The sequence below is a fragment of the Liolophura sinensis genome, chromosome 2, assembly GCF_032854445.1.
Source record: "Liolophura sinensis isolate JHLJ2023 chromosome 2, CUHK_Ljap_v2, whole genome shotgun sequence".
Taxonomy (NCBI): Eukaryota; Metazoa; Mollusca; class Polyplacophora; order Chitonida; family Chitonidae; genus Liolophura; species Liolophura sinensis.
Genome location: NC_088296.1, coordinates 25,541,663 through 25,566,937, shown reverse-complemented (window position 1 = coordinate 25,566,937; position 25,275 = coordinate 25,541,663). Strand labels below are relative to the sequence as shown.

At 42.5% G+C, this 25,275-nt stretch overlaps 1 protein-coding gene and 19 non-coding genes across 20 annotated transcripts in view; all 20 read right to left on the bottom strand.

Moving 5' to 3' along the window:
* Positions 1-3,210: 3,210 nt before the first annotated feature.
* Trnad-guc (transfer RNA aspartic acid (anticodon GUC)) lies at positions 3,211-3,282 on the bottom strand. Its single transcript has one exon. It is a non-coding gene; the product is annotated as a tRNA-Asp (tRNA).
* A 279-nt stretch (positions 3,283-3,561) lies between these two features.
* Positions 3,562-3,633, bottom strand: Trnad-guc (transfer RNA aspartic acid (anticodon GUC)). Its single transcript has one exon. It is a non-coding gene; the product is annotated as a tRNA-Asp (tRNA).
* A 278-nt stretch (positions 3,634-3,911) lies between these two features.
* On the bottom strand, positions 3,912-3,983 carry Trnad-guc (transfer RNA aspartic acid (anticodon GUC)). Its single transcript has one exon. It is a non-coding gene; the product is annotated as a tRNA-Asp (tRNA).
* Positions 3,984-4,253: 270 nt separating this feature from the next.
* Positions 4,254-4,325, bottom strand: Trnad-guc (transfer RNA aspartic acid (anticodon GUC)). Its single transcript has one exon. It is a non-coding gene; the product is annotated as a tRNA-Asp (tRNA).
* Positions 4,326-4,604: 279 nt separating this feature from the next.
* On the bottom strand, positions 4,605-4,676 carry Trnad-guc (transfer RNA aspartic acid (anticodon GUC)). The gene has a single exon. It is a non-coding gene; the product is annotated as a tRNA-Asp (tRNA).
* A 279-nt stretch (positions 4,677-4,955) lies between these two features.
* On the bottom strand, positions 4,956-5,027 carry Trnad-guc (transfer RNA aspartic acid (anticodon GUC)). The gene has a single exon. It is a non-coding gene; the product is annotated as a tRNA-Asp (tRNA).
* Positions 5,028-6,141: 1,114 nt separating this feature from the next.
* Trnad-guc (transfer RNA aspartic acid (anticodon GUC)) lies at positions 6,142-6,213 on the bottom strand. The gene has a single exon. It is a non-coding gene; the product is annotated as a tRNA-Asp (tRNA).
* A 630-nt stretch (positions 6,214-6,843) lies between these two features.
* Trnad-guc (transfer RNA aspartic acid (anticodon GUC)) lies at positions 6,844-6,915 on the bottom strand. Its single transcript has one exon. It is a non-coding gene; the product is annotated as a tRNA-Asp (tRNA).
* A 4,763-nt stretch (positions 6,916-11,678) lies between these two features.
* The window catches only part of LOC135462606 (uncharacterized), a 57,433-nt gene continuing 43,836 nt past the window's right edge, over positions 11,679-25,275 (bottom strand). The window contains exons 11-12 of the mRNA XM_064739830.1: positions 22,964-23,200; positions 11,679-11,919 (exon numbers count right to left, since the gene is read on the bottom strand). Coding sequence (XP_064595900.1) covers positions 11,679-11,919; positions 22,964-23,200 — 478 coding nt within the window. The remainder of the gene's footprint in view (positions 11,920-22,963; positions 23,201-25,275) is intronic.
* Positions 15,769-15,840, bottom strand: Trnad-guc (transfer RNA aspartic acid (anticodon GUC)). The gene has a single exon. It is a non-coding gene; the product is annotated as a tRNA-Asp (tRNA).
* On the bottom strand, positions 16,120-16,191 carry Trnad-guc (transfer RNA aspartic acid (anticodon GUC)). Its single transcript has one exon. It is a non-coding gene; the product is annotated as a tRNA-Asp (tRNA).
* On the bottom strand, positions 16,471-16,542 carry Trnad-guc (transfer RNA aspartic acid (anticodon GUC)). Its single transcript has one exon. It is a non-coding gene; the product is annotated as a tRNA-Asp (tRNA).
* Trnad-guc (transfer RNA aspartic acid (anticodon GUC)) lies at positions 16,822-16,893 on the bottom strand. The gene has a single exon. It is a non-coding gene; the product is annotated as a tRNA-Asp (tRNA).
* Trnad-guc (transfer RNA aspartic acid (anticodon GUC)) lies at positions 17,174-17,245 on the bottom strand. The gene has a single exon. It is a non-coding gene; the product is annotated as a tRNA-Asp (tRNA).
* Trnad-guc (transfer RNA aspartic acid (anticodon GUC)) lies at positions 17,526-17,597 on the bottom strand. Its single transcript has one exon. It is a non-coding gene; the product is annotated as a tRNA-Asp (tRNA).
* Trnad-guc (transfer RNA aspartic acid (anticodon GUC)) lies at positions 17,877-17,948 on the bottom strand. The gene has a single exon. It is a non-coding gene; the product is annotated as a tRNA-Asp (tRNA).
* On the bottom strand, positions 18,579-18,650 carry Trnad-guc (transfer RNA aspartic acid (anticodon GUC)). The gene has a single exon. It is a non-coding gene; the product is annotated as a tRNA-Asp (tRNA).
* Trnad-guc (transfer RNA aspartic acid (anticodon GUC)) lies at positions 18,931-19,002 on the bottom strand. The gene has a single exon. It is a non-coding gene; the product is annotated as a tRNA-Asp (tRNA).
* Positions 19,283-19,354, bottom strand: Trnad-guc (transfer RNA aspartic acid (anticodon GUC)). The gene has a single exon. It is a non-coding gene; the product is annotated as a tRNA-Asp (tRNA).
* Trnad-guc (transfer RNA aspartic acid (anticodon GUC)) lies at positions 19,634-19,705 on the bottom strand. Its single transcript has one exon. It is a non-coding gene; the product is annotated as a tRNA-Asp (tRNA).

Sequence of the window (25,275 nt, the reverse complement as noted above, 5' to 3'; positions counted from 1 at the left end):
CAGTAGTCTACTACTATCGCTTAACTTAGGTAAAGATGACAAAAACAGCTCTGCCTATCAACATCAACATCATGTTTGGAGTACGATTCGCTGTAGTAGGACAAAATACAGGACGCAATATCAGTTTGATTATTATGAGAAACAATCCTTGTGGCACAGGACACTTTTGATCATTTTCTTTCTTCCCCTTTTGGCCTCGCGTCGATTGAAGTAACGGTTGGTTTCTCACCCTGGTCAAAATGTACTGCCTTGGCCCAAATAACATCCCCACCGTGGGTTGCTTTCTGTAGACCATTGATTGCCTTATTTACAAGATCTGTCTGACCAGAGTTCAAAACTGGGTCTTGCTTACGATTATTTACATCCCTACATGCCGTCTTGAAATCGTCCCATTGATAAATTAAAGAGACATCATCATTAGAAACCTCAGTAAAGTGGGAAATAAAAACGGCTCATATTTTCTCGTTTAATTCTTTCTCTGCTAGCACAGATACATTGCACTTCCAATAAAAGACACAGTAAGCCCGTGACCAGGAAGACGTAACCTTGTCCGGGTGAATTTTCCTAAAAACATCAGATATATTGAAATCATTGTTTACAACCCCGATTTCGTCAACGCCGTCATTGCAAACATTCATCGTTGTATCCATTCTATCAAGCTGATTATTCTCTACAAAATTAAAATCACCGCCAAATAGCAGCAGCTTACTACCTCTCATGAGTACATCTAATGATGAAATAAACGATTTCCTCTTAGTTGGATTATCTGGTGAATGCACGCATATGAGGTTAAGGCTTGTGCCATTGATTTCGATCTTCACAGCCACATACCGACCGTAAGGGCACTTTGTTACCTTGCGGATTACACAATCCACCGAGTATCCAATCTCTAATATCTAATCTACAATCCTATTAGTACCATGTGCCCAAATATAACCACTAGGAATATTTAACATTTTTTATCATAATTATTCTCAAAATGGGTCTCCTGTAAAAATATGATGTCTATTTCATTGTCAAAAATAAACTGCTTCACCTTAGACTGCTTAACAGAGTAAGCCATTGATGTTTAAACTACCAATTCTAACGCAATTTTGAGCAGACGTCATAAAAAAAATAGATAAACAGAAAATAGATGTACATACCCATGGTTACGGATTTGTAAACAACTATACTGTCCATAAATTTAATTTTTGCGGTTCTTCACCCTTGCACGACCGCAAGCCGCCATGGACTGCTTTCGTCGAAACTCCAGCAGGTAACATTTCAACTGAATCACAGTGAGACGTGTCCGGATCTGCACTTGGCGCCTTTAACTGCTCAGTCTTTTCTCTGTCGAATTTTACACGCTTTTGATCTATTTGTTTGTCTTCTTGGGAACCGTTGACTTGTACGCGCATATTTTCCGCACAGTCACTGGATCTTCCTCTAGATCGAGGTTTCCGCTGCCTTGACACCAGGGTCCAAACTTGTTTGTCATCGTCCTGATGTATCGACATGTGTTCTTCACGAACTTTCGGTACCAACTTTCTCTTTGGGCTGAATATGGGACGTTTTGATGGCCTCTGCTCAACACTCGCGCACAGCACTCATCCACTCGGACAGATTTTCCCTGCTTACGTGGGTCAGTATGGGGAGAAACACCATCACAGTTCGTGTACCACATAGCCATGCACTCGAAGGCCCTTTGTGTGTGGCCTGGCCGCACTTACGGCACTCAAATACCTGTCCTGGACAGGTGAACATTACAACATCTCCCGCAAAGTTAATCAAGTTCAGTACATAGCTACGTAAATGGCACCTAAAACGATATATCCGAATGCCCGTACGGACATGTTTGCTGTCGTCATCCGAAAAGGTAGGTTTTGTCATGTCAAGACATAAATTATAGGGTCTTCAAGCGGCCGTAATAATGTCATCGCACATTTCGTCCGGTGCCCAATGAACAGTCAGATTTATAAAGCTAGAAGAAGCAGGGGTAATTTTCCACTCCGTCTCATCCAGAGTGAATTTATCCATTTTCAGGAGAGCACTGTGACCTGCCTGTGATGATACCCTAACATAAAACATCTTTTTCAAGTAATTCTTTTGAAAACCAATTCACGCTTCACGTCATTAACATTACTCAGTGTGGAAATATAAACCTCCGGGACTGCAGCGGAGAAAGCCGCAGTGTCGGTGCAATGTAGCCTCGGACAATGTCCGTGCAGGCCGGCTAGCAGGGTTGAATGAAACTGGTTTCGACATCCTTAAATATCTCAGAGCCCGAGCCCCAGAAGCAAAAAATAATGTTACCGTTCTCCTCCTATCAGGTCTGTTGTCCGCACCACACTAAAATATACTCAGGGTATACAACGAAAAGTCCAGATGTCACAGATTTCCAAAGAGAGAAAAACAAAAAACCACTCTGTCCTAGCCCTCCTGGCTTCTAACACCACAATGCCTCAGCGGCATCTGGACAGATTGGCGATTTGAAACACCACGGAAGGAAAAAGTGATCTGTGCAATTTCCCCGGCGGGGAATCGAACCCCGGTCTCCCGCGTGACAGGGGGGGATACTCACCACTATACTACCGAGGAATGCGTGATCGATAGCCGGGATATTTGCAGGTAGGTTTTATCTCTAGCCAGTTTGTCGCTCTGTTTATAAAGTATTGATGATAAACTTGTCCTTTCTTTCGTCTACGACTTGGCTTTGCTACACACATGCAAAATGAAAGTAATTGTCGCTTTGACAAAAGATTCCATGTGTAAAATGTGTGGCTAGAGGATTTGGCAGGCACGTGTAGGACCCATCGGCGGCGACTGGACAGATTGGCGATTTGAAACACTACGACAGGAAAAAGTGATTTGTGCAATCTCCCCGGCGGGGAATCGAACCCCGGTCTCCTGCGTGACAGGCGGGGATACTCACCACTATACTACCGAGGATTGCGTGATCGACAGCCGGGATATTTGCAGGTAGGTTTTATCTCTAGCCAGTTTGTCGCTCTGTTTATAAAGTATTGATGATAAACTTGTCCTTTCTTTCGTCTACGACTTGGCTTTGCTGCACACTAGCGCAGTGAAAGTAATTGTCGCTGTGACAAAAGATTCCATGTATAAAATGTGTGGCTAGAGGATTTGGCAGGCACGTGTAGGACCCATTAGCGCCAACTGGACAGATTGGCAATTTAAAACACTACGACAGGAAAAAATTATTTGTGCAATCTCCCCGGCGGGGAATCGAACCCCGGTCTCCCGCGTGACAGGCGGGGATACTCACCACTATACTACCGAGGATTGCGTGATCGACAGCCAGGATATTTGCAGGTAGGTTTTATCCCTAGCCAGTTTGTGGCTTTGTTTATGAAGTATTGATGATAAGGGTGTCCTTTATTTTGTCTACGGCTCGGCTATGCTCCACACATGCACAATGAAAGCAATTGTCACTGAGACGAAAGATTCCACGAATAAAATGTGTGGCTATAGGATTTGGCAGACACGTATAGGACCCCTCAGCGGCGACTGGACAGATTGGCGATTTGAAACACCACGGAAGGAAAAAGCGATCTGTGCAATCTCCCCGGCGGGGAATCGAACCCCGGTCTCCCGCGTGACAGGCGGGGATACTCACCACTATACTACCGAGGATTGCGTGATCGACAGCTGGGATATTTGCAAAGGTTTTATCTGTAGCCAGTTTGTGGCTTTGTGTATGAAGTATTGATGATAAACTTGTCCTTTCTTTCGTCTACAACTTTGCTTTGCTACACACATGCACAATGAAAGTAATTGTCGCTTTGACAAAAGATTCCATGTGTAAAATGTGTGCCTAGAGGATTTGCCAGGCACGTGTAGGACCCATCAGCGGCGACTGGACAGATTCGCGATTTGAAACACCACGGAAAAAAAAAAGTGATTTGTGCAATCTCCCCGGCGGGGAATCGAACCCCGGTCTCCCGCGTGACAGGCGGGGATACTAACCACTATACTACCGAGGATTGCGTGATCGACAACCGGGATATTTGCAGTTAGGTTTTATCTGTAGCCAGTTTGTGGCTTTGTTTATGAATTATTGATGATAAGGCTGTCCTTTATTTTGTCTACGGCTCGGCTATGCTCCACACATGCACAATGAAAGCAATTGTCACTGAGACAAAAGATTCCACGAATAAAATGTGTGGCTATAGGATTTGGCAGACACGTATAGGACCCATCAGCGGCGACTGGACAGATTGGCGATTTGAAACACCACGGAAGGTAAAAGTGATCTCCCCGGCGGGGAATCGAACCCCGGTCTCCCGCGTGACAGGCGGGGATACTCACCACTATACTACCGAGGATTGCGTGATCGACAGCCGGGATATTTGCAGGTAGGTTTTATCCCTAGCCAGTTTGTGGCTTTGTTTATGAAGTATTGATGATAAGGGTGTCCTTTATTTTGTCTACGGCTCGGTTATGCTACACACATGCACAATGAAAGCAATTGTCACTGAGACGAAAGATTCCACGAATAAAATGTGTGGCTATAGGATTTGGCAGACACGTATAGGACCCATCAGCGGCATCTGGACAGATTGGCGATTTGAAACACCACGGAAGGAAAAAGTGATCTGTGCAATCTCCCCGGCGGGGAATCGAACCCCGGTCTCCCGCGTGACAGGCGGGGATACTCACCACTATACTACCGAGGATTGCGTGATCGACAGCTGGGATATTTGCAGGTAGGTTTTATCTGTAGCCAGTTTGTGGCTTTGTTTATGAAGTATTGATGATAAATTTTTCCTTTCTTTCGTCTACAACTTTGCTTTGCTACACACATGCACAATGAAAGTAATTGTCGCTTTGACAAAAGATTCCATGTGTAAAATGTGTGGCTAGAGGATTTGGCAGGCACGTGTAGGACCCATCGGCGGCGACTGGACAGATTGGCGATTTGAAACACTACGACAGGAAAAAGTGATCTGTGCAATCTCCCCGGCGGGGAATCGAACCCCGGTCTCCCGCGTGACAGGCGGGGATACTCACCACTATACTACCGAGGATTGCGTGATCGACAGCCGGGATATTTGCAGGTAGGTTTTACTATAGCCACTTTGTGGCTTTGTTTATGAAGTATTGATGATAAACTTGTCCTTTCTTTCGTCTACAACTTTGCTTTGCTGCACACTAGCGCAGTGAAAGTAATTGTCGCTGTGACAAAAGATTCCATGTATAAAATGTGTGGCTAGAGGATTTGGCAGGCACGTGTATTTTTTTTTTTTTTGAAAATTGTTGAATTTATTCCCAGATTGTCATCAAATACACAAGATTTCACAATACCCGGCTATCACAAACTTTTGAAATCACAAGGCAGTCTTAATTAAAATAAAATATCACAGAAAAGATGACTGCTTTGTGAATAGAACAATTGCACATTAGCTGCTCATTTCAATAAATACACTAATTTATCATTCCGTAATGTACAGAAGACTTTGTTTATACACCAGATTTTCTCGAAAGATGGCCTGTCTAGTCGAAAAAAGTTAACATGAATACGGGTTTTAATTATTCCTTTGGCGGCCTTAACAATAGCAACAGAATCCCTCTTTTTTTTCTAAAATATTATGTCGTTGCGTGCACACCAAATACTAAACTGAAGAACACATATGACATACACCATCACAGCTCTAACTTCCTGGTTAAAGGTGGAATTGAATACCTTGTAAATTAATGTTTCCGAGTCCTTCCTCTCGGCAGGCACGTGTAGGACCCATTAGCGCCAACTGGACAGATTGGCGATTTAAAACACTACGACAGGAAAAAATTATTTGTGCAATCTCCCCGGACATCGGTTTCCCGCGTGACAGGCGGGGATACTCACCACTATACTACCGAGGATTGCGTGATCGACAGCCAGGATATTTGCAGGTAGGTTTTATCCCTAGCCAGTTTGTGGCTTTGTTTATGAAGTATTGATGATAAGGGTGTCCTTTATTTTGTCTACGGCTCGGCTATGCTACACACATGCACAATGAAAGCAATTGTCACTGAGACGAAAGATTCCATGTGTAAAATGTGTGGCTAGAGGATTTGGCAGGCACGTGTAGGACCCCTCAGCGGGGACTGGACAGATTGGCGATTTGAAACACTACGACAGGAAAAAGTGATTTGTGCAATCTCCCCGGCGGGGAATCGAACCCCGGTCTCCCGCGTGACAGGCGGGGATACTAACCACTATACTACCGAGGATTGCGTGATCGACAGCCGGGATATTTGCAGTTAGGTTTTATCTCTAGCCAGTTTGTGGCTTTGTTTATGAAGTATTGATGATAATGGTGTCCTTTATTTTGTCTACGGCTCGGTTATGCTACACACATGCACAATGAAAGCAATTGTCACTGAGACAAAAGATTCCACGAATAAAATGTGTGGCTATAGGATTTGGCAGACACGTATAGGACCCCTCAGCGGCGACTGGACAGATTGGCAATTTGAAACACTACGACAGGAAAAAATTATTTGTGCAATCTCCCCGGCGGGGAATCGAACCCCGGTCTCCCGCGTGACAGGCGGGGATACTCACCACTATACTACCGAGTATTGCGTGATCGACAGCCAGGATATTTGCAGGTAGGTTTTATCCCTAGCCAGTTTGTGGCTTTGTTTATGAAGTATTGATGATAAGGGTGTCCTTTATTTTGTCTACGGCTCGGCTATGCTACACACATGCACAATGAAAGCAATTGTCACTGAGACGAAAGATTCCATGTGTAAAATGTGTGGCTAGAGGATTTGGCAGGCACGTGTAGGACCCCTCAGCGGCGACTGGACAGATTGGCGATTTGAAACACTACGACAGGAAAAAGTGATTTGTGCAATCTCCCCGGCGGGGAATCGAACCCCGGTCTCCCGCGTGACAGGCGGGGATACTCACCACTACACTACCGAGGATTGCGTGATCGACAGCCAGGATATTTGCAGGTAGGTTTTATCTGTAGCCAGTTTGTGGGTTTGTTTATGAAGTATTGATGATAAACTTGTCCTTTCTTTCGTCTACAACTTTGCTTTGCTACACACATGCACAATGAAAGTAATTGTCGCTTTGACAAAAGATTCCATGTGTAAAATGTGTGGCTAGAGGATTTGGCAGGCACGTGTAGGACCCATCGGCGGCGACTGGACAGATTGGCGATTTGAAACACTACGACAGGAAAAAGTGATCTGTGCAATCTCCCCGGCGGGGAATCGAACCCCGGTCTCCCGCGTGACAGGCTCTGTTTATGAAGTATTGATGATAAACTTGTCCTTTCTTTTGTCTACGACTTGGCTTTGCTACACACATGCACAATGAAAGTAATTGTCGCTTTGACAAAAGATTCCATGTGTAAAATGTGTGGCTAGAGGATTTGGCAGACACGTATAGGACCCATCAGCGGCATCTGGACAGATTGGCGATTTGAAACACCACGGAAGGAAAAAGTGATCTGTGCAATCTCCCGGCTTGGAATCGAACCCCGGTCTCCCGCGTGACAGGCGGGGATACTAACCACTATTCTACCGAGGATTGCGTGATCGACAGCTGGGATATTTGCAGATAGGTTTTATCTCTAGCCATTTTGTGGCTCTGTTTATGAAGTATTGATGATAACTGGTCCTTTATTTTGTCTACGACTTGGCATTGCTACACACATGCGCAGTGAAGATTTGCAGGTATCTTCATTGTTAATGTTTGTTAAAGAATAATTTTAACCACATAGGGAGACGATGTTGAATCAGAGGCCATTGACATGTAAGGCCCGGATGCCATGGCTGTGTTTTATTTTTGTATTCAGCTATACCTAGGACCACGTGCACAAGGGAAAACAGACTTTAGTATACTCTCTCCACGCTAGACTTTCCGGCGGTTGCGGGGACCTACGGCTCCAATTCTATGACTAAGGAGAGAAACTTAAGTACTAAATCCCTTGTTACTTCTACAATATTTTCACCTCCCTATCGAAGTCGTTTTGACTTGTCCTTACCCTACCCCTACCCCTTCCCCCCCCCCTCCCCTCCACCTCCTAAAAAAATGTTTGGCTCAACCAGTCGCTGAGACGAAAGGCTCCATGATTCCATTAGATAAGCTTATCTAAAAGTCTGAGAAGCTTTTTTAGGGGCAAGGCACTGGACGTCATATTTTTGGCTCCGGCTACCCCGAGATTCTGACAGTGTAAAGTATGTACAAGTTTTTTCGGCACTTCCATGCTAGGCCACCTCACATACTCAATACTAAGAAATGAAAACCAAGCGCTTCATATCTCCTTTAATCACCTCATTTACAGCCACACCTGGAATTGAAGGCTACATCACTAATGATGCTACCTTATCCTTTCAAGACAAAGCCTTGAAAATTGACACAGGTTAGATTTGAACTCCTCTTGTTAACAGCGAGAAACATCAAGCCCATCACTCTGCAGAATTATCAAACACAACAAGATAGCTGAGGTGATTGTAAACATTAATGTGTAAAAGAAACACAAGGACTCTGTTAATCTGGAAGTAATACATGCATATCAATAATTATATTTCATTTCAGTATATTTTAAAAATCTAAACTTATTAACAAGTTCCAAATCTGACATAACATAAAAGGGGATCCTCTAAAAGCAATTTCCTGGTCAAAATAACTTAGTAATATCATTCACCAAGCTCAGGATTAAGAAATTCTGAACAATGTACATAATATTATGTACTGTATGAAAATTTAACTTATCATGTTACAGCTGGAAGCTAGCAGAGAAAGATCTTTCAAATTGACGCAATTCTCTATCTACACATAAAATCATATCAATAAACCCATTTCATAATAATGCTCTGATAAAAATATGAATGAGATGACTAAGATGATAAAACTGCCAGGCATAAAGTAATCCATGAAAAATACAAGCTATACTTATCTACATGCAGTCATGTACCTAAAATATGCTGGGTCAATTCTGAAATAAGCCAGAGGGGTGAAGTGCCGCACTGTTCTCACATACGCAGTTAAACAATGCTTTATACTGACGTTTCAGATTTCTCTGAGGTTACCCTTGGCCAAATTTTGTCAGGGATAACATGGTATCAGTGGTATCACAGCATTCTTCATTTGAAAACCTGAAATTTCTGCAGTTAACTGCCCTTGTCAGAAATGCAGAAGATGGCAGTACAGCAGGTCACTTGGAGTAGCCAAAGAAATAACCAATCAATGCTGACAGATGAAAAGGTAAGGAATATGTGTGTCTGAAAACTTTAATATTGCCGTGAAAATGTACGACAGGTAATTTTAGTCTCAAACGTCTTGAAAAAAAAAAAACATCAACTGCATAACACGTGTTTTTAAAATGGAGCAGGTTCAATTTGATGTTGTTCTGGAGCTATCTGTGGCTTTATATAATTTTGCCGAAATTAACATCGAAGCAAACTTGGACTGATGCAGGAATGGTTATAAAATCATTTGTAACTAAGTGGGATTTTTATTAATCACTAGTCAACCTGAAACGAATTTCCACTGTTGCTTTGGGAAGGGAGGTAGGTCAAGTCCATCCATCTGGAGATGGTTAGTGTAACTTACTCTCTGCCTAATTTTCTGCACCCATAAACCCAGCCCATGTCAAATAACCTCGTGCATCGCTAACAAAAAACAAAGAAAATCTATTTTCCGATCTGGCTCATCTATAATACAGCTTCTGTTCGCAGCAGAGTGGGATTGACAGAATAACTTTCTGACTGGATCTGGTTTATGGTGAGCAGACTACCGCATTACAATAATATCATTTTGGAAACATCTCAAAACAAGGGTAAATTACCAGTGCTGCCATGATGAACTTTCACCAAACTTCAAACATTGATCTGTCAACTTTTCAGTTTTCTTACAAATGACTTCACCTTATCAGACCACTAAGCTGTCATCGAAAACATGAAAAAAAACAAACAGTTCCACAATTCTTTGAGAAAACATATAGAACATGAGTCTGTTCAGGTGTGATGATGAACATACCATAACAGAGTTTGTTCAGGTCTGATGCTGAAACACGCTGTAACGGTATCTGATCAGGTCTGATGATGAACATACTATAACAGAGATTATTCAGGTCTGATACTGAAACACACTGTAACGGTATCTGTTTAGGTCTGATGATGAACATACTATAATGGAGTCTGTTCAGGTGTGATGATGAACATACTATAACAGAGTTTGTTCAGGTCTGATGCTGAAACACGCTGTAACGGTATCTGATCAGGTCTGATGATGAACATACTATAACAGAGATTGTTCAGGTCTGATACTGAAACACGCTGTAACGGTATCTGTTTAGGTCTGATGTTCATCATGTTGTAATGGAGTCTGTTCAGGTCTGATGTTCATCATGTTTTAACGGTATCTGTTCAGGTCTGATGCTCATCATGTTGTAACGGAGTCTGTTCAGGTCTGATGTTGAACATGCTGTAACAGAATCTGTTTCAGGTCTGATGATGACCATACAACTGAGTTTGCTCAGGTATGATGATGAACATACTGTAACGGAGTTTGTTCAGGTCTGATGATGGACATAATATAACAGTTTGCTCAGGTCTGATGTTGAACTTACTATTACAGAGTTCATTCAGGTGTGATGTTTAACATGCTGTAACAGAGTTTGTTCAGGTCTGATAATGAACTTACTATTACGGAGTTCATTCAGGTCTGATGTTGAACATGCTGTAACGGAGTCTGATCAGGTCTGATGCTGAAACACGCTGTAATGGAGTCTGTTCAGGTCTGATGCTTAACGGTATCTGATCAGGTCTGATGATGAAACACACTGTAACGGTATCTGTTTAGGTCTGATGATGAACATACTATAATGGAGTCTGTTCAGGTGTGATGATGAACACACTATAACAGAGTTTGTTCAGGTCTGATGCTGAAACACGCTGTAACGGTATCTGATCAGGTCTGATGATGAACATACTATAATGGAGTCTGTTCAGGTGTGATGATGAACATACTATAACAGAGTTTGTCCAGGTCTGATACTGAAACACACTGTAACGGTATCTGTTTAGGTCTGATGATGAACATACTATAATGGAGTCTGTTCAGGTGTGATGATGAACATACTATAACAGAGTTTGTTCAGGTCTGATACTGAAACACACTGTAACGGTATCTGTTTAGGTCTGATGATGAACATACTATAATGGAGTCTGTTCAGGTGTGATGATGAACATACTATAACAGAGTTTGTCCAGGTCTGATACTGAAACACACTGTAACGGTATCTGTTTAGGTCTGATGATGAACATACTATAATGGAGTCTGTTCAGGTGTGATGATGAACATACTATAACAGAGTTTGTTCAGGTCTGATACTGAAACACACTGTAGCGGTATCTGTTTAGGTCTGATGTTCATCATGTTGTAACGGTGTCTGTTCAGGTCTGATGTTCATCATGTTTTAACGGTATCTGTTCAGGTCTGATGCTCATCATGTTGTAACGGTGTCTGTTCAGGTCTGATGCTCATCATGTTTTAACGCTGTCTGTTCAGGTCTGATGTTCATCATGCTGTAACAAAATCTGTTCACATCAGACAATGATCTTGCTGTAACCTCGTCTGTTCACATCTGTGTACAGAGACATCACACTGCTGTAATAAGTTAACTAATGCAACAGGCCGACATCTTGTCATGAAAATGATGAATTATCTCCCCTCACTTCAGGAAAAAAACATCTTCCAGCACTTTGCTTTCTTCAAGTTCAGCAAGACTTTCATCGTCGTCAGAGACCTCTCTGCGTGTCATCATGTAGCTGCTGTTTTTCAATACATAGTTGTCTCCCTTGGAATTCAAGCTGTTGTTGCGATGTGCAGAACTGTTTGAGGCCAGTGAAGTGTTGGCCTCTGATTCCAGCTTCTCCAAGATTTCCAGCACAGACAATCCTTTTCTGTCACCACTTAAAAAAAAGAAAAAAAAAAAGACATAATAAAAGAAATAATAAGAAAACTGTAAACTTGACTTTTTTTCTTTCCCATGATAGAATGAATGAATGAATGCTTGGGGATTTTTTGGGTCATTACGCTGCGCTAGCGCGCTAACGTACTGAGCAATGAATTGTAATACATTGATGACATATTATATTACAACTTTTTCCACTTGATTAAAATTGTCTCCCAACATCTTAAATACTAAGACGTCTTCATCAAACGCTGGTAAAAACTGAGCATACCGCATGGACACATGGTTGAAATGATTGAAAACACTTTTAGTTACCCAACAGTCTAGAAAAAGATCTTTCTGGGATTCAAACCATAACACAGAAAGAGCAACCGTGTTTATTAGTACAGATTTCCCCCTTAAAGTTAAGTATCTGCCGTTCCAAGAAGTTACATTTTTCTTCACGCTATTTAAAATCCGATTACTGTTCAGTTCGAGGTGATCCTTGCCGAAATGGATGCCACATATTTTAGTGTTGTCACAAACTTTAAATCAGGAACATCTCCCTCTTTCCATTAACCAATTTGAAGAACAGTGCTTTTTGCTACATTTAGTTTAGCACCTGATACGCTTCCACATTTTTCAGCTACACGCTGCACTTCTCGAACTGAAGTGGAGTCGGTTACAATGGCCGTGGAATCATCTGGATAGGCTTCGATCTTGGCCTGTTGACTTATGCCTGGCATGGGAACACCTTGAATGGTATCATTTGTTTTAAGAGCAGAAATAAAAGGTTCTAAAGACAATATGTACAATAACGGCAACAAGGCACATCCTTGTCGAACACCTCTAGATAATGTAAACATTTTGGTTATATGGCCTTTCACAATGACTGAGCTTGATATGACAGCATACAGTAACTTCACCCACTTACAAAAGTCTGAGCCAAAATTGAAATGTCCCAGACATTTAAAAAATATTGACTAGTCAACACAATCAAAGGCCTTTAATTGTTCTACCAGGACACCACATGTCTGATTTTTAGAAACCACAGAATTCATTACACACCTGAGGCGATTACATAAAGCCCCTGAGATAATTTTATAATCGACATTTAACAAACTAATAGGCCCCCAGTTCTTAATGTTCTCTGTGTTGTCTGGATCCTGGCATAATAACGTTATCAGACCGTATCGCTGCGAGGAGGTCAGCGTTTCTTCTTCAAAACACAGGTTTGCGACATGTGTAAATAGTTTTCCAAAAATTGGCCAAAACTCCACATAAAATTCTGCAGGAAAACCGTCAGAACCAGGAGACCGGTATTTATTCATATCTTTTACAACATGGAATAATTCTTCTGTCGGCCCACCCTCACACAGTAGTCTACTACTATCGCTTAACTTAGGTAAAGATGACAAAAACAGCTCTGCCTATCAACATCAACATCATGTTTGGAGTACGATTCGCTGTAGTAGGACAAAATACAGGACGCAATATCAGTTTGATTATTATGAGAAACAATCCTTGTGGCACAGGACACTTTTGATCATTTTCTTTCTTCCCCTTATGGCCTCGCGTCGATTGAAGTAACGGGTTGGTTTCTCACCCTGGTCAAAATGTACTGCCTTGGCCCAAATAACATCCCCACCGTGGGTTCCTTTCTGTAGACCATTGATTGCCTTATTTACAAGATCTGTCTGACCAGAGTTCAAAACTGGGTCTTGCTTACGATTATTTACATCCCTACATTCCGTCTTGAAATCGTCCCATTGATAAATTAAAGAGACATCATCATTAGAAACCTCAGTAAAGTGGGAAATAAAAACGGCTTATATTTTCTCGTTTAATTCTTTCTCTGCTAGCACAGATACATTGCACTTCCAATAAAAGACACAGTAAGCCCGTGACCAGGAAGACGTAACCTTGTCCGGGTGAATTTTCCTAAAAACATCAGATATATTGAAATCATTGTTTACAACCCCGATTTCGTCAACGCCGTCATTGCAAACATTCATCGTTGTATCCATTCTATCAAGCTGATTATTCTCTACAAAATTAAAATCACCGCCAAATAGCAGCAGCTTACTACCTCTCATGAGTACATCTAATGATGAAATAAACGATTTCCTCTTAGTTGGATTATCTGGTGAATGCACGCATATGAGGTTAAGGCTTGTGCCATTGATTTCGATCTTCACAGCCACATACCGACCGTAAGGGCACTTTGTTACCTTGCGGATTACACAATCCACCGAGTATCCAATCTCTAATATCTAATCTACAATCCTATTAGTACCATGTGCCCAAATATAACCACTAGGAATATTTAACATTTTTTATCATAATTATTCTCAAAATGGGTCTCCTGTAAAAATATGATGTCTATTTCATTGTCAAAAATAAACTGCTTCACCTTAGACTGCTTAACAGAGTAAGCCATTGATGTTTAAACTACCAATTCTAACGCAATTTTGAGCAGACGTCATAAAAAAAATAGATAAACAGAAAATAGATGTACATACCCATGGTTACGGATTTGTAAACAACTATACTGTCCATAAATTTAATTTTTGCGGTTCTTCACCCTTGCACGACCGCAAGCCGCCATGGACTGCTTTCGTCGAAACTCCAGCAGGTGACATTTCAACTGAATCACAGTGAGACGTGTCCGGATCTGCACTTGGCGCCTTTAACTGCTCAGTCTTTTCTCTGTCGAATTTTACACGCTTTTGATCTATTTGTTTGTCTTCTTGGGAACCGTTGACTTGTACGCGCATATTTTCCGCACAGTCACTGGATCTTCCTCTAGATCGAGGTTTCCGCTGCCTTGACACCAGGGTCCAAACTTGCTTGTCATCGTCCTGATGTATCGACATGTGTTCTTCACGAACTTTCAGTACCAACTTTCTCTTTGGGCTGAATATGGGACGTTTTGATGGCCTCTGCTCAACACTCGCGCACAGCACTCATCCACTCGGACAGATTTTCCCTGCGTACGTGGGTCAGTATGGGGAGAAACACCATTACGGTTCGTGCACCACATAGCCATGCACTCGAAGGCCCTTTGTCTGGCCTGGCCGCGCTTACGGCACTCAAATACCTGTCCTGGACAGGTGAACATTACAACATCTCCCGCAAAGTTAATCAATTTCAGTACATAGCTACGTAAATGGCACCTAAAACGATATATCCGAATGCCCGTACGGACATGTTTGCTGTCGTCATCCGAAAAGGTAGGTTTTGTCATGTCAAGACATAAATTATAGGGTCTTCAAGCGGCCGTAATAATGTCATCGCACATTTCGTCCGGTGCCCAATGAACAGTCAGATTTATAAAGCTAGAAGAAGCAGGGGTAATTTTCCAATCCGTCTCATCCAGAGTGAATTTATCCATTTTCAGGAGAGCACTGTGAGCTGCCTGTGATGATACCCTAACATAAAACATCTTTTTCAAGTAATTCTTTTGAAAATCAATTCACGCTTCACGTCATTAACATTACTCAGTGTGGAAATATAAACCTCCGGGACTGCAGCGGAGAAAGCCGCAGTGTCGGTGCAATGTAGCCTCGGACAATGTCCGTGCAGGCCGGCTAGCAGGGTTGAATGAAACTGGTTTCGACATCCTTAAATATCTCAGAGCCCAAACCCCAAGAGCAAAAAATAATGTTGTCCGTCTGTTGTTCGCACCACACTAAAATATACTCAGGGTATACAACGAAAAGTCCAGATGTCACAGATTTCCAAAGAGAGAAAAACAAAAAACCACTCTGTCCTAGCCCTCCTGGCTTCTAACACCACAATGCCTCAGCGGCATCTGGACAGATTGGCGATTTGAAACACCACGGAAGGAAAAAGTGATCTGTGCAATCTCCCCGGCGGGGAATCGAACCCCGGTCTCCCGCGTGACAGGCGGGGATACTCACCACTATACTACCGAGGATTGCGTGGTCGACAGCCAGGATATTTGCAGGTAGGTTTTATCTCTAGCCAGTTTGCGCCTCTGATTTTGAAGTATTGATGATAAACTTGTCCTTTCTTTCGTCTACAACTTGGCTTTGCTGCACACATGCACAATGAAAGTAATTGTCACTGTGACGAAAGATTCCATGTATAAAATGTGTGGCTAGAGGATTTGGCAGGCACGTGTATGACCCATCAGCGGCGACTGGACAGATTGGCGATTTGAAACACCACGGAAGGAAAAAGTAATTTGTGCAATCTCCCCGGCGGGGAATCGAACCCCGGTCTCCCGCGTGACAGGCGGAGATACTCACCACTATACTACCGAGGATTGCGTGATCGACAGCCGGGATATTTGCGGGTAGGTTTTATCTCTAGCCAGTTTGCGCCTCTGATTTTGAAGTATTGATGATAAACTTGTCCTTTCTTTCGTCTACGACTTGTCTTTGCTGCACACTAGCGCAGTGAAAGTAATTGTCACTGTGACAAAAGATTCCATGTGTAAAATGTGTGGCTAGACGATTTGGCAGGCACGTGTAGGACCCATCAGCGGCGACTGGACAGATTGGCGATTTGAAACACCACGGAAGGAAAAAGTGATCTGTGCAATCTCCCCGGCGGGGAATCGAACCCCGGTCTCCCGCGTGACAGGCGGGGATACTCACCACTATACTACCGAAGATTGCGTGGTCGAGAGCCAGGATATTTGCAGGTAGGTTTTATCTCTAGCCAGTTTGTGGCTTTGTTTATGAATTATTGATGATAAGGGTGTCCTTTATTTTGTCTACGGCTCGGTTATGCTACACACATGCACAATGAAAGCAATTGTCACTGAGACGAAAGATTCCACGAATAAAATGTGTGGCTATAGGATTTGGCAGGCACGTATAGGACCCATCAGCGGCGACTGGACAGATTGGCGATTTGAAACACCACGGGAGGAAAAAGTGATCTGTGCAATCTCCCCGGCGGGGAATCGAACCCCGGTCTCCCGCGTGACAGGCGGGGATACTCACCACTATACTACCGAGGATTGCGTGATCGACAGCCGGGATATTTGCAGGTAGGTTTCATCTCTAGCCATTTTGCGCCTCTCATTTTGAAGTATTGATGATAAACTTGTCCTTTCTTTCGTCTACGACTTGGCTTTGCTGCACACTAGCGCAGTGAAAGTAATTGTCGCTGTGATAAAAGATTATAACAGCGACAATGTGTGGCTAGAGGATTTGGCGGACACGTGTAGGACCCATCAGCGGCAACTGGACAGATTGGCGATTTGAAACACCACGGAAGGAAAAAGTGATTTGTGCAATCTCCCCGGCGGGGAATCGAACCCCGGTCTCCCGCGTGACAGGCGGGGATACTCACCACTATACTACCGAGGATTGCGTGATCGACAGCCGGGATATTTGCAGGTAGGTTTCATCTCTAGCCAGTTTGCGCCTCTCATTTTGAAGTATTGATGATAAACTTGTCCTTTCTTTCGTCTACGACTTGGCTTTGCTGCACACTAGCGCAGTGAAAGTAATTGTCGCTGTGATAAAAGATTATCACAGCGACAATGTGTGGCTCGAGGATTTGGCGGACACGTGTAGGACCCATCAGCGGCGACTGGACAGATTGGCGATTTGAAACACCACGGAAGGAAAAAGTGATCTGTGCAATCTCCCCGGCGGGGAATCGAACCCCGGTCTCCCGCGTGACAGGCGGGGATACTCACCACTATACTACCGAGGATTGCGTGGTCGACAGCCAGGATATTTGCAGGTAGGTTTTATCTCTAGCCAGTTTGCGCCTCTGATTTTGAAGTATTGATGATAAACTTGTCCTTTCTTTCGTCTACAACTTGGCTTTGCTGCACACATGCACAATGAAAGTAATTGTCACTGTGACGAAAGATTCCATGTATAAAATGTGTGGCTAGAGGATTTGGCAGGCACGTGTATGACCCATCAGCGGCGACTGGACAGATTGGCGATTTGAAACACCACGGAAGGAAAAAGTAATTTGTGCAATCTCCCCGGCGGGGAATCGAACCCCGGTCTCCCGCGTGACAGGCGGAGATACTCACCACTATACTACCGAGGATTGCGTGATCGACAGCCGGGATATTTGCGGGTAGGTTTTATCTCTAGCCAGTTTGCGCCTCTGATTTTGAAGTATTGATGATAAACTTGTCCTTTCTTTCGTCTACGACTTGTCTTTGCTGCACACTAGCGCAGTGAAAGTAATTGTCACTGTGACAAAAGATTCCATGTGTAAAATGTGTGGCTAGACGATTTAGCAGGCACGTGTAGGACCCATCAGCGGCGACTGGACAGATTGGCGATTTGAAACACCACGGAAGGAAAAAGTGATCTGTGCAATCTCCCCGGCGGGGAATCGAACCCCGGTCTCCCGCGTGACAGGCGGGGATACTCACCACTATACTACCGAAGATTGCGTGGTCGAGAGCCAGGATATTTGCAGGTAGGTTTTATCTCTAGCCAGTTTGTGGCTTTGTTTATGAATTATTGATGATAAGGGTGTCCTTTATTTTGTCTACGGCTCGGTTATGCTACACACATGCACAATGAAAGCAATTGTCACTGAGACGAAAGATTCCACGAATAAAATGTGTGGCTATAGGATTTGGCAGGCACGTATAGGACCCATCAGCGGCGACTGGACAGATTGGCGATTTGAAACACCACGGGAGGAAAAAGTGATCTGTGCAATCTCCCCGGCGGGGAATCGAACCCCGGTCTCCCGCGTGACAGGCGGGGATACTCACCACTATACTACCGAGGATTGCGTGATCGACAGCCGGGATATTTGCAGGTAGGTTTCATCTCTAGCCATTTTGCGCCTCTCATTTTGAAGTATTGATGATAAACTTGTCCTTTCTTTCGTCTACGACTTGGCTTTGCTGCACACTAGCGCAGTGAAAGTAATTGTCGCTGTGATAAAAGATTATAACAGCGACAATGTGTGGCTAGAGGATTTGGCGGACACGTGTAGGACCCATCAGCGGCAACTGGACAGATTGGCGATTTGAAACACCACGGAAGGAAAAAGTGATTTGTGCAATCTCCCCGGCGGGGAATCGAACCCCGGTCTCCCGCGTGACAGGCGGGGATACTCACCACTATACTACCGAGGATTGCGTGATCGACAGCCGGGATATTTGCAGGTAGGTTTCATCTCTAGCCATTTTGCGCCTCTCATTTTGAAGTATTGATGATAAACTTGTCCTTTCTTTCGTCTACGACTTGGCTTTGCTGCACACTAGCGCAGTGAAAGTAATTGTCGCTGTGATAAAAGATTATCACAGCGACAATGTGTGGCTCGAGGATTTGGCGGACACGTGTAGGACCCATCAGCGGCGACTGGACAGATTGGCGATTTGAAACACCACGGAAGGAAAAAGTGATCTGTGCAATCTCCCCGGCGGGGAATCGAACCCCGGTCTCCCGCGTGACAGGCGGGGATACTCACCACTATACTACCGAGGATTGCGTGATCGACAGCCAGGATATTTGCAGGTAGGTTTTATCTCTAGCCAGTTTGTGGCTCTGTTTATAAAGTATTGATGATAAACTTGTCCTTTCTTTCGTCTACGACTTGGCTTTGCTGCACACATGCACAATGAAAGCAATTGTCACTGAGACGAAAGATTCCACGAATAAAATGTGTGGCTATAGGATTTGGCAGGCACGTATAGGACCCATCAGCGGTGACTGGACAGATTGGCGATTTGAAACACCACGGAAGGAAAAAGTGATCTGTGCAATCTCCCCGGCGGGGAATCGAACCCCGGTCTCCCGCGTGACAGGCGGGGATACTCACCACTATACTACCGAGGATTGCGTGATCGACAGCCAGGATATTTGCAGGTAGGTTTTATCTCTAGCCAGTTTGTGGCTCTGTTTATAAAGTATTGATGATAAACTTGTCCTTTCTTTCGTCTACGACTTGGCTTTGCTGCACACATGCACAATGAAAGCAATTGTCACTGAGACGAAAGATTCCACGAATAAAATGTGTGGCTATAGGATTTGGCAGGCACGTATAGGACCCATCAGCGGTGACTGGACAGATTGGCGATTTGAAACACCACGGAAGGAAAAAGTGATCTGTGCAATCTCCCCGGCGGGGAATCGAACCCCGGTCTCCCGCGTGACAGGCGGGGATACTCACCACTATACTACCGAGTGCGTGATCGACAGCCGGGATATTTGCAGTTAGGTTTCATCTCTAGCCAGTTTGCGCCTCTGATTTTGAATGAATGAATGATTATGGTTTAACGCCACATCGGCAATATTTCAGCCATATCGTGGCGAGAACAAAGTGAAAACGCGAGACGGTTAAGGTTTTCCATATGATAATATGAACATCAAAAGTAAAACAAAAAGTACAGACATGTTTAAAATCGCATAAAAGAAAAAATAAGTTAAAATTCGAAAACCAGGATTATATTCTATATGTATATAACTGTTTATCTTTAAATATTTATGACAATTAAAATTTATATTTTATGATATAGGCCAATGACCTTCAAATAATTTATGACAACATCGCCAGCGATGTTGTCAAATAAATCATATATAATACTCTCTCCACGCCAGACTTACCGGCGGTTGCGGGGACCTACGGCTCCAATTCTATGACTAAGGAGAGAAACTTAAGTACTAAATCCCTTGTTACTTAGACAATATTTTCACCTCCCTATCGAAGTCGTTTTGACTTGTTCTTCCCCTACCCCTACCCCTCCCCCCCCCCTCCCCTCCACCTCCTAAAAAAATGTTTGGCTCAACCAGTCGCTGAGACGAAAGGCTCCATGATTCCATTAGATAAGCTTATCTAAAAGTCTGAGAAGCTTTTTTAGGGGCAAGGCACTGGACGTCATATTTTTGGCTCCGGCTACCCCGAGATTCTGACAGTGTAAAGCATGTACAAGTTTTTTCGGCACTTCCATGCTAGGCCACCTTACATACTCAATACTAAGAAATGAAAACCAAGCGCTTCATATCTCCTTTAATCACCTCATTTACAGCCACACCTGGAATTGCAGGTTACATCACTAATGATGCTACCTTATCCTTTCAAGACGAAGCCTTGAAAATTGACACAGGTTAGATTTGAACTCCTCTTGTTAACAGCGAGAAACATCAAGCCCATCACTCTGCAGAATTATCAAACACAACAAGACAGCTGAGGTGATTGTAAACATTAATGTGTAAAAGAAACACAAGGATTCTGTTAATCTGGAAGTAATACATGCATATCAATAATTATATTTAATTTCAGTATATTTTAAAAATCTAAACTTATTAACAAGTTCCAAATCTGACATAACATAAAAGGGGATCCTCTAAAAGCAATTTCCTGGTCAAAATAACTTAGTAATATCATTCACCAAGCTCAGGATTAAGAAATTCTGAACAATGTACATAATATTATGTACTGCATGAAAACCTTATCATGTTACAGCTGGAAGCTAGCAGAGAAAGATCTTTCAAATTGACGCAATTCTCTATCTACACATAAAATCATATCAATAAACCCATTTCATAATAATGCTCTGATAAAAATATGAATGAGATGACTAAGATGATAAAACTGCCAGGCATAAAGTAATCCATGAAAAATACAAGCTATACTTATCTACATGCAGTCATGTACCTAAAATATGCTGGGTCAATTCTGAAATAAGCGAGAGGGGTGAAGTGCCGCACTGTTCTCACATACACAGTTAAACAATGCTTTATACTGACGTTTCAGATTTCTCTGAGGTTACCCTTGGCCAAATTTTGTCAGGGATAACATGGTATCAATGGTATCACAGCATTCTTCATTTGAAAACCTGAAATTTCTGCAGTTACCTGCCCTTGTCAGAAATGCAGAAGATGGCAGTACAGCAGGTCACTTGGAGTAGCCAAAGAAATAACCAATCAATGCTGACAGATGAAAAGGTAAGGAATATGTGTGTCTGAAAACTTTAATATTGCCGTGAAAAATGTACGACAGGTAATTTTAGTCTCAAACGTCTTGAAAAAAAAAAAAACATCAACTGCATAACACGTGTTTTTTAAAATGGAGCAGGTTCAATTTGATGTTGTTTCTGGAGCTATCTGTGGCTTTATATAATTTTGCCGAAATTAACATCGAAGCAAACTTGGACCGATGCAGGAATGGTTATAAAATCATTTGTAACTAAGTGGGATTTTTATTAATCACTAGTCAACCTGAAACCAATTTCCACTGTTGCTTTGGGAAGGGAGGTAGGTCAAGTCCATCCATCTGGAGATGGTTAGTGTAACTCACTCTATGCCTAATTTTCTGCACCCATAAACCCAGCCCATGTCAAATAACCTCGTGCATCGCTAACAAAAAACAAAGAAAATCTATTTTCCGATCTGGCTCATCTATAATACAGCTTCTGTTCGCAGCAGAGTGGGATTGACAGAATAACTTTCTGACTGGATCTGGTTTATGGTGAGCAGATTTCCGCATTACAATAATATCATTTTGGAAACATCTCAAAACAAGGGCAAATTACCAGTGCTGCCATGATGAACTTTCACCAACTTCAAACATTGATCTGTCAACTTTTCAGTTTTCTTACAAATGACTTCACCTTATCAGACCACTAAGCTGTCAGCGAAAACATGAAAAAAAACAAACAGTTCCACAATTCTTTGAGAAAACATATAGAACATGAGTCATCAGGTGTGATGATGAACATACCATAACAGAGTTTGTTCAGGTCTGATGCTGAAACACGCTGTAGCGGTATCTGTTTAGGTCTGATGTTCATCATGTTGTAACGGTGTCTGTTCAGGTCTGATGTTCATCATGTTTTAACGGTATCTGTTCAGGTCTGATGCTCATCATGTTGTAACGGTGTCTGTTCAGGTCTGATGCTCATCATGTTTTAACGCTGTCTGTTCAGGTCTGATGTTCATCATGCTGTAACAGAATCTGTTCACATCAGACAATGATCTTGCTGTAACCTCGTCTGTTCACATCTGTGTACAGAGAGACATCACACTGCTGTAATAAGTTAACTAATGCAACAGGCCGACATCTTGTCATGAAAATGATGAATTATCTCCCCTCACTTCAGGAAAAAAACATCTTCCAGCACTTTGCTTTCTTCAAGTTCAGCAAGACTTTCATCGTCGTCAGAGACCTCTCTGCGTGTCATCATGTAGCTGCTGTTTTTCAATACATAGTTGTCTCCCTTGGAATTCAAGCTGTTGTTGCGATGTGCAGAACTGTTTGAGGCCAGTGAAGTGTTGGCCTCTGATTCCAGCTTCTCCAAGATTTCCAGCACAGACAATCCTTTTCTGTCACCACTTAAAAAAAAGAAAAAAAAAAGACATAATAAAAGAAATAATAAGAAAACTGTAAACTTGACTTTTTTTCTTTCCCACGATAGAATGAATGAATGAATGCTTGGGGATTTTTTGGGTCATTACGCTGCGCTAGCGCGCTAACGTACTGAGCAATGAATTGTAATACATTGATGACATATTATATTACAACTTTTTCCACTTGATTAAAATTGTCTCCCAACATCTTAAATACTAAGACGTCTTCATCAAACGCTGGTAAAAACTGAGCATACCGCATGGACACATGGTTGAAATGATTGAAAACACTTTTAGTTACCCAACAGTCTAGAAAAAGATCTTTCTGGGATTCAAACCATAACACAGAAAGAGCAACCGTGTTTATTAGTACAGATTTCCCCCTTAAAGTTAAGTATCTGCCGTTCCAAGAAGTTACATTTTTCTTCACGTTATTTAAAATCCGATTACTGTTCAGTTCGAGGTGATCCTTGCCGAAATGGATGCCACATATTTTAGTGTTGTCACAAACTTTAAATCAGGAACATCTCCCTCTTTCCATTAACCAATTTGAAGAACAGTGCTTTTTGCTACATTTAGTTTAGCACCTGATACGCTTCCACATTTTTCAGCTACACGGAGCACTTCTCGAACTGAAGTGGAGTCGGTTACAATGGCCGTGGAATCATCTGGATAGGCTTCGATCTTGGCCTGTTGACTTATGCCTGGCATGGGAACACCTTGAATGGTATCATTTGTTTTAAGAGCAGAAATAAAAGGTTCTAAAGACAATATGTACAATAACGGCAACAAGGCACATCCTTGTCGAACACCTCTAGATAATGTAAACATTTTGGTTATATGGCCTTTCACAATGACTGAGCTTGATATGACAGCATACAGTAACTTCACCCACTTACAAAAGCCTGAGCCAAAATTGAAATGTCCCAGACATTTCAAAAAAATTGACTAGTCAACACAATCAAAGGCCTTTAATTGTTCTACCAGGACACCACATGTCTGATTTTTAGAAACCACAGAATTCATTACACACCTGAGGCGATTACATAAAGCCCCTGAGATAATTTTATAATCGACATTTAACAAACTAATAGGCCCCCAGTTCTTAATGTTCTCTGTGTTGTCTGGATCCTGGCATAATAACGTTATCAGACCGTATCGCTGCGAGGAGGTCAGCGTTTCTTCTTCAAAACACAGGTTTGCGACATGTGTAAATAGTTTTCCAAAAATTGGCCAAAACTCCACATAAAATTCTGCAGGAAAACCGTCAGAACCAGGAGACCGGTATTTATTCATATCTTTTACAACATGGAATAATTCTTCTGTCGGCCCACCCTCACACAGTAGTCTACTACTATCGCTTAACTTAGGTAAAGATGACAAAAACAGCTCTGCCTATCAACATCAACATCATGTTTGGAGTACGATTCGCTGTAGTAGGACAAAATACAGGACGCAATATCAGTTTGATTATGAGAAACAATCCTTGTGGCACAGGACACTTTTGATCATTTTCTTTCTTCCCCTTATGGCCTCGCGTCGATTGAAGTAACGGGTTGGTTTCTCACCCTGGTCAAAATGTACTGCCTTGGCCCAAATAACATCCCCACCGTGGGTTCCTTTCTGTAGACCATTGATTGCCTTATTTACAAGATCTGTCTGACCAGAGTTCAAAACTGGGTCTTGCTTAAGATTATTTACATCCCTACATTCCGTCTTGAAATCGTCCCATTGATAAATTAAAGAGACATCATCATTAGAAACCTCAGTAAAGTGGGAAATAAAAACGGCTCATATTTTCTCGTTTAATTCTTCCTCTGCTAGCACAGATACATTGCACTTCCAATAAAAGACACAGTAAGCCCGTGACCAGGAAGACGTAAACTTGTCCGGGTGAATTTTCCTAAAAACATCAGATATATTGAAATCATTGTTTACAACCCCGATTTCGTCAATGCCGTCATTGCAAACATTCATCGTTGTATCCATTCTATCAAGCTGATTATTCTCTACAAAATTAAAATCACCGCCAAATAGCAGCAGCTTACTACCTCTCATGA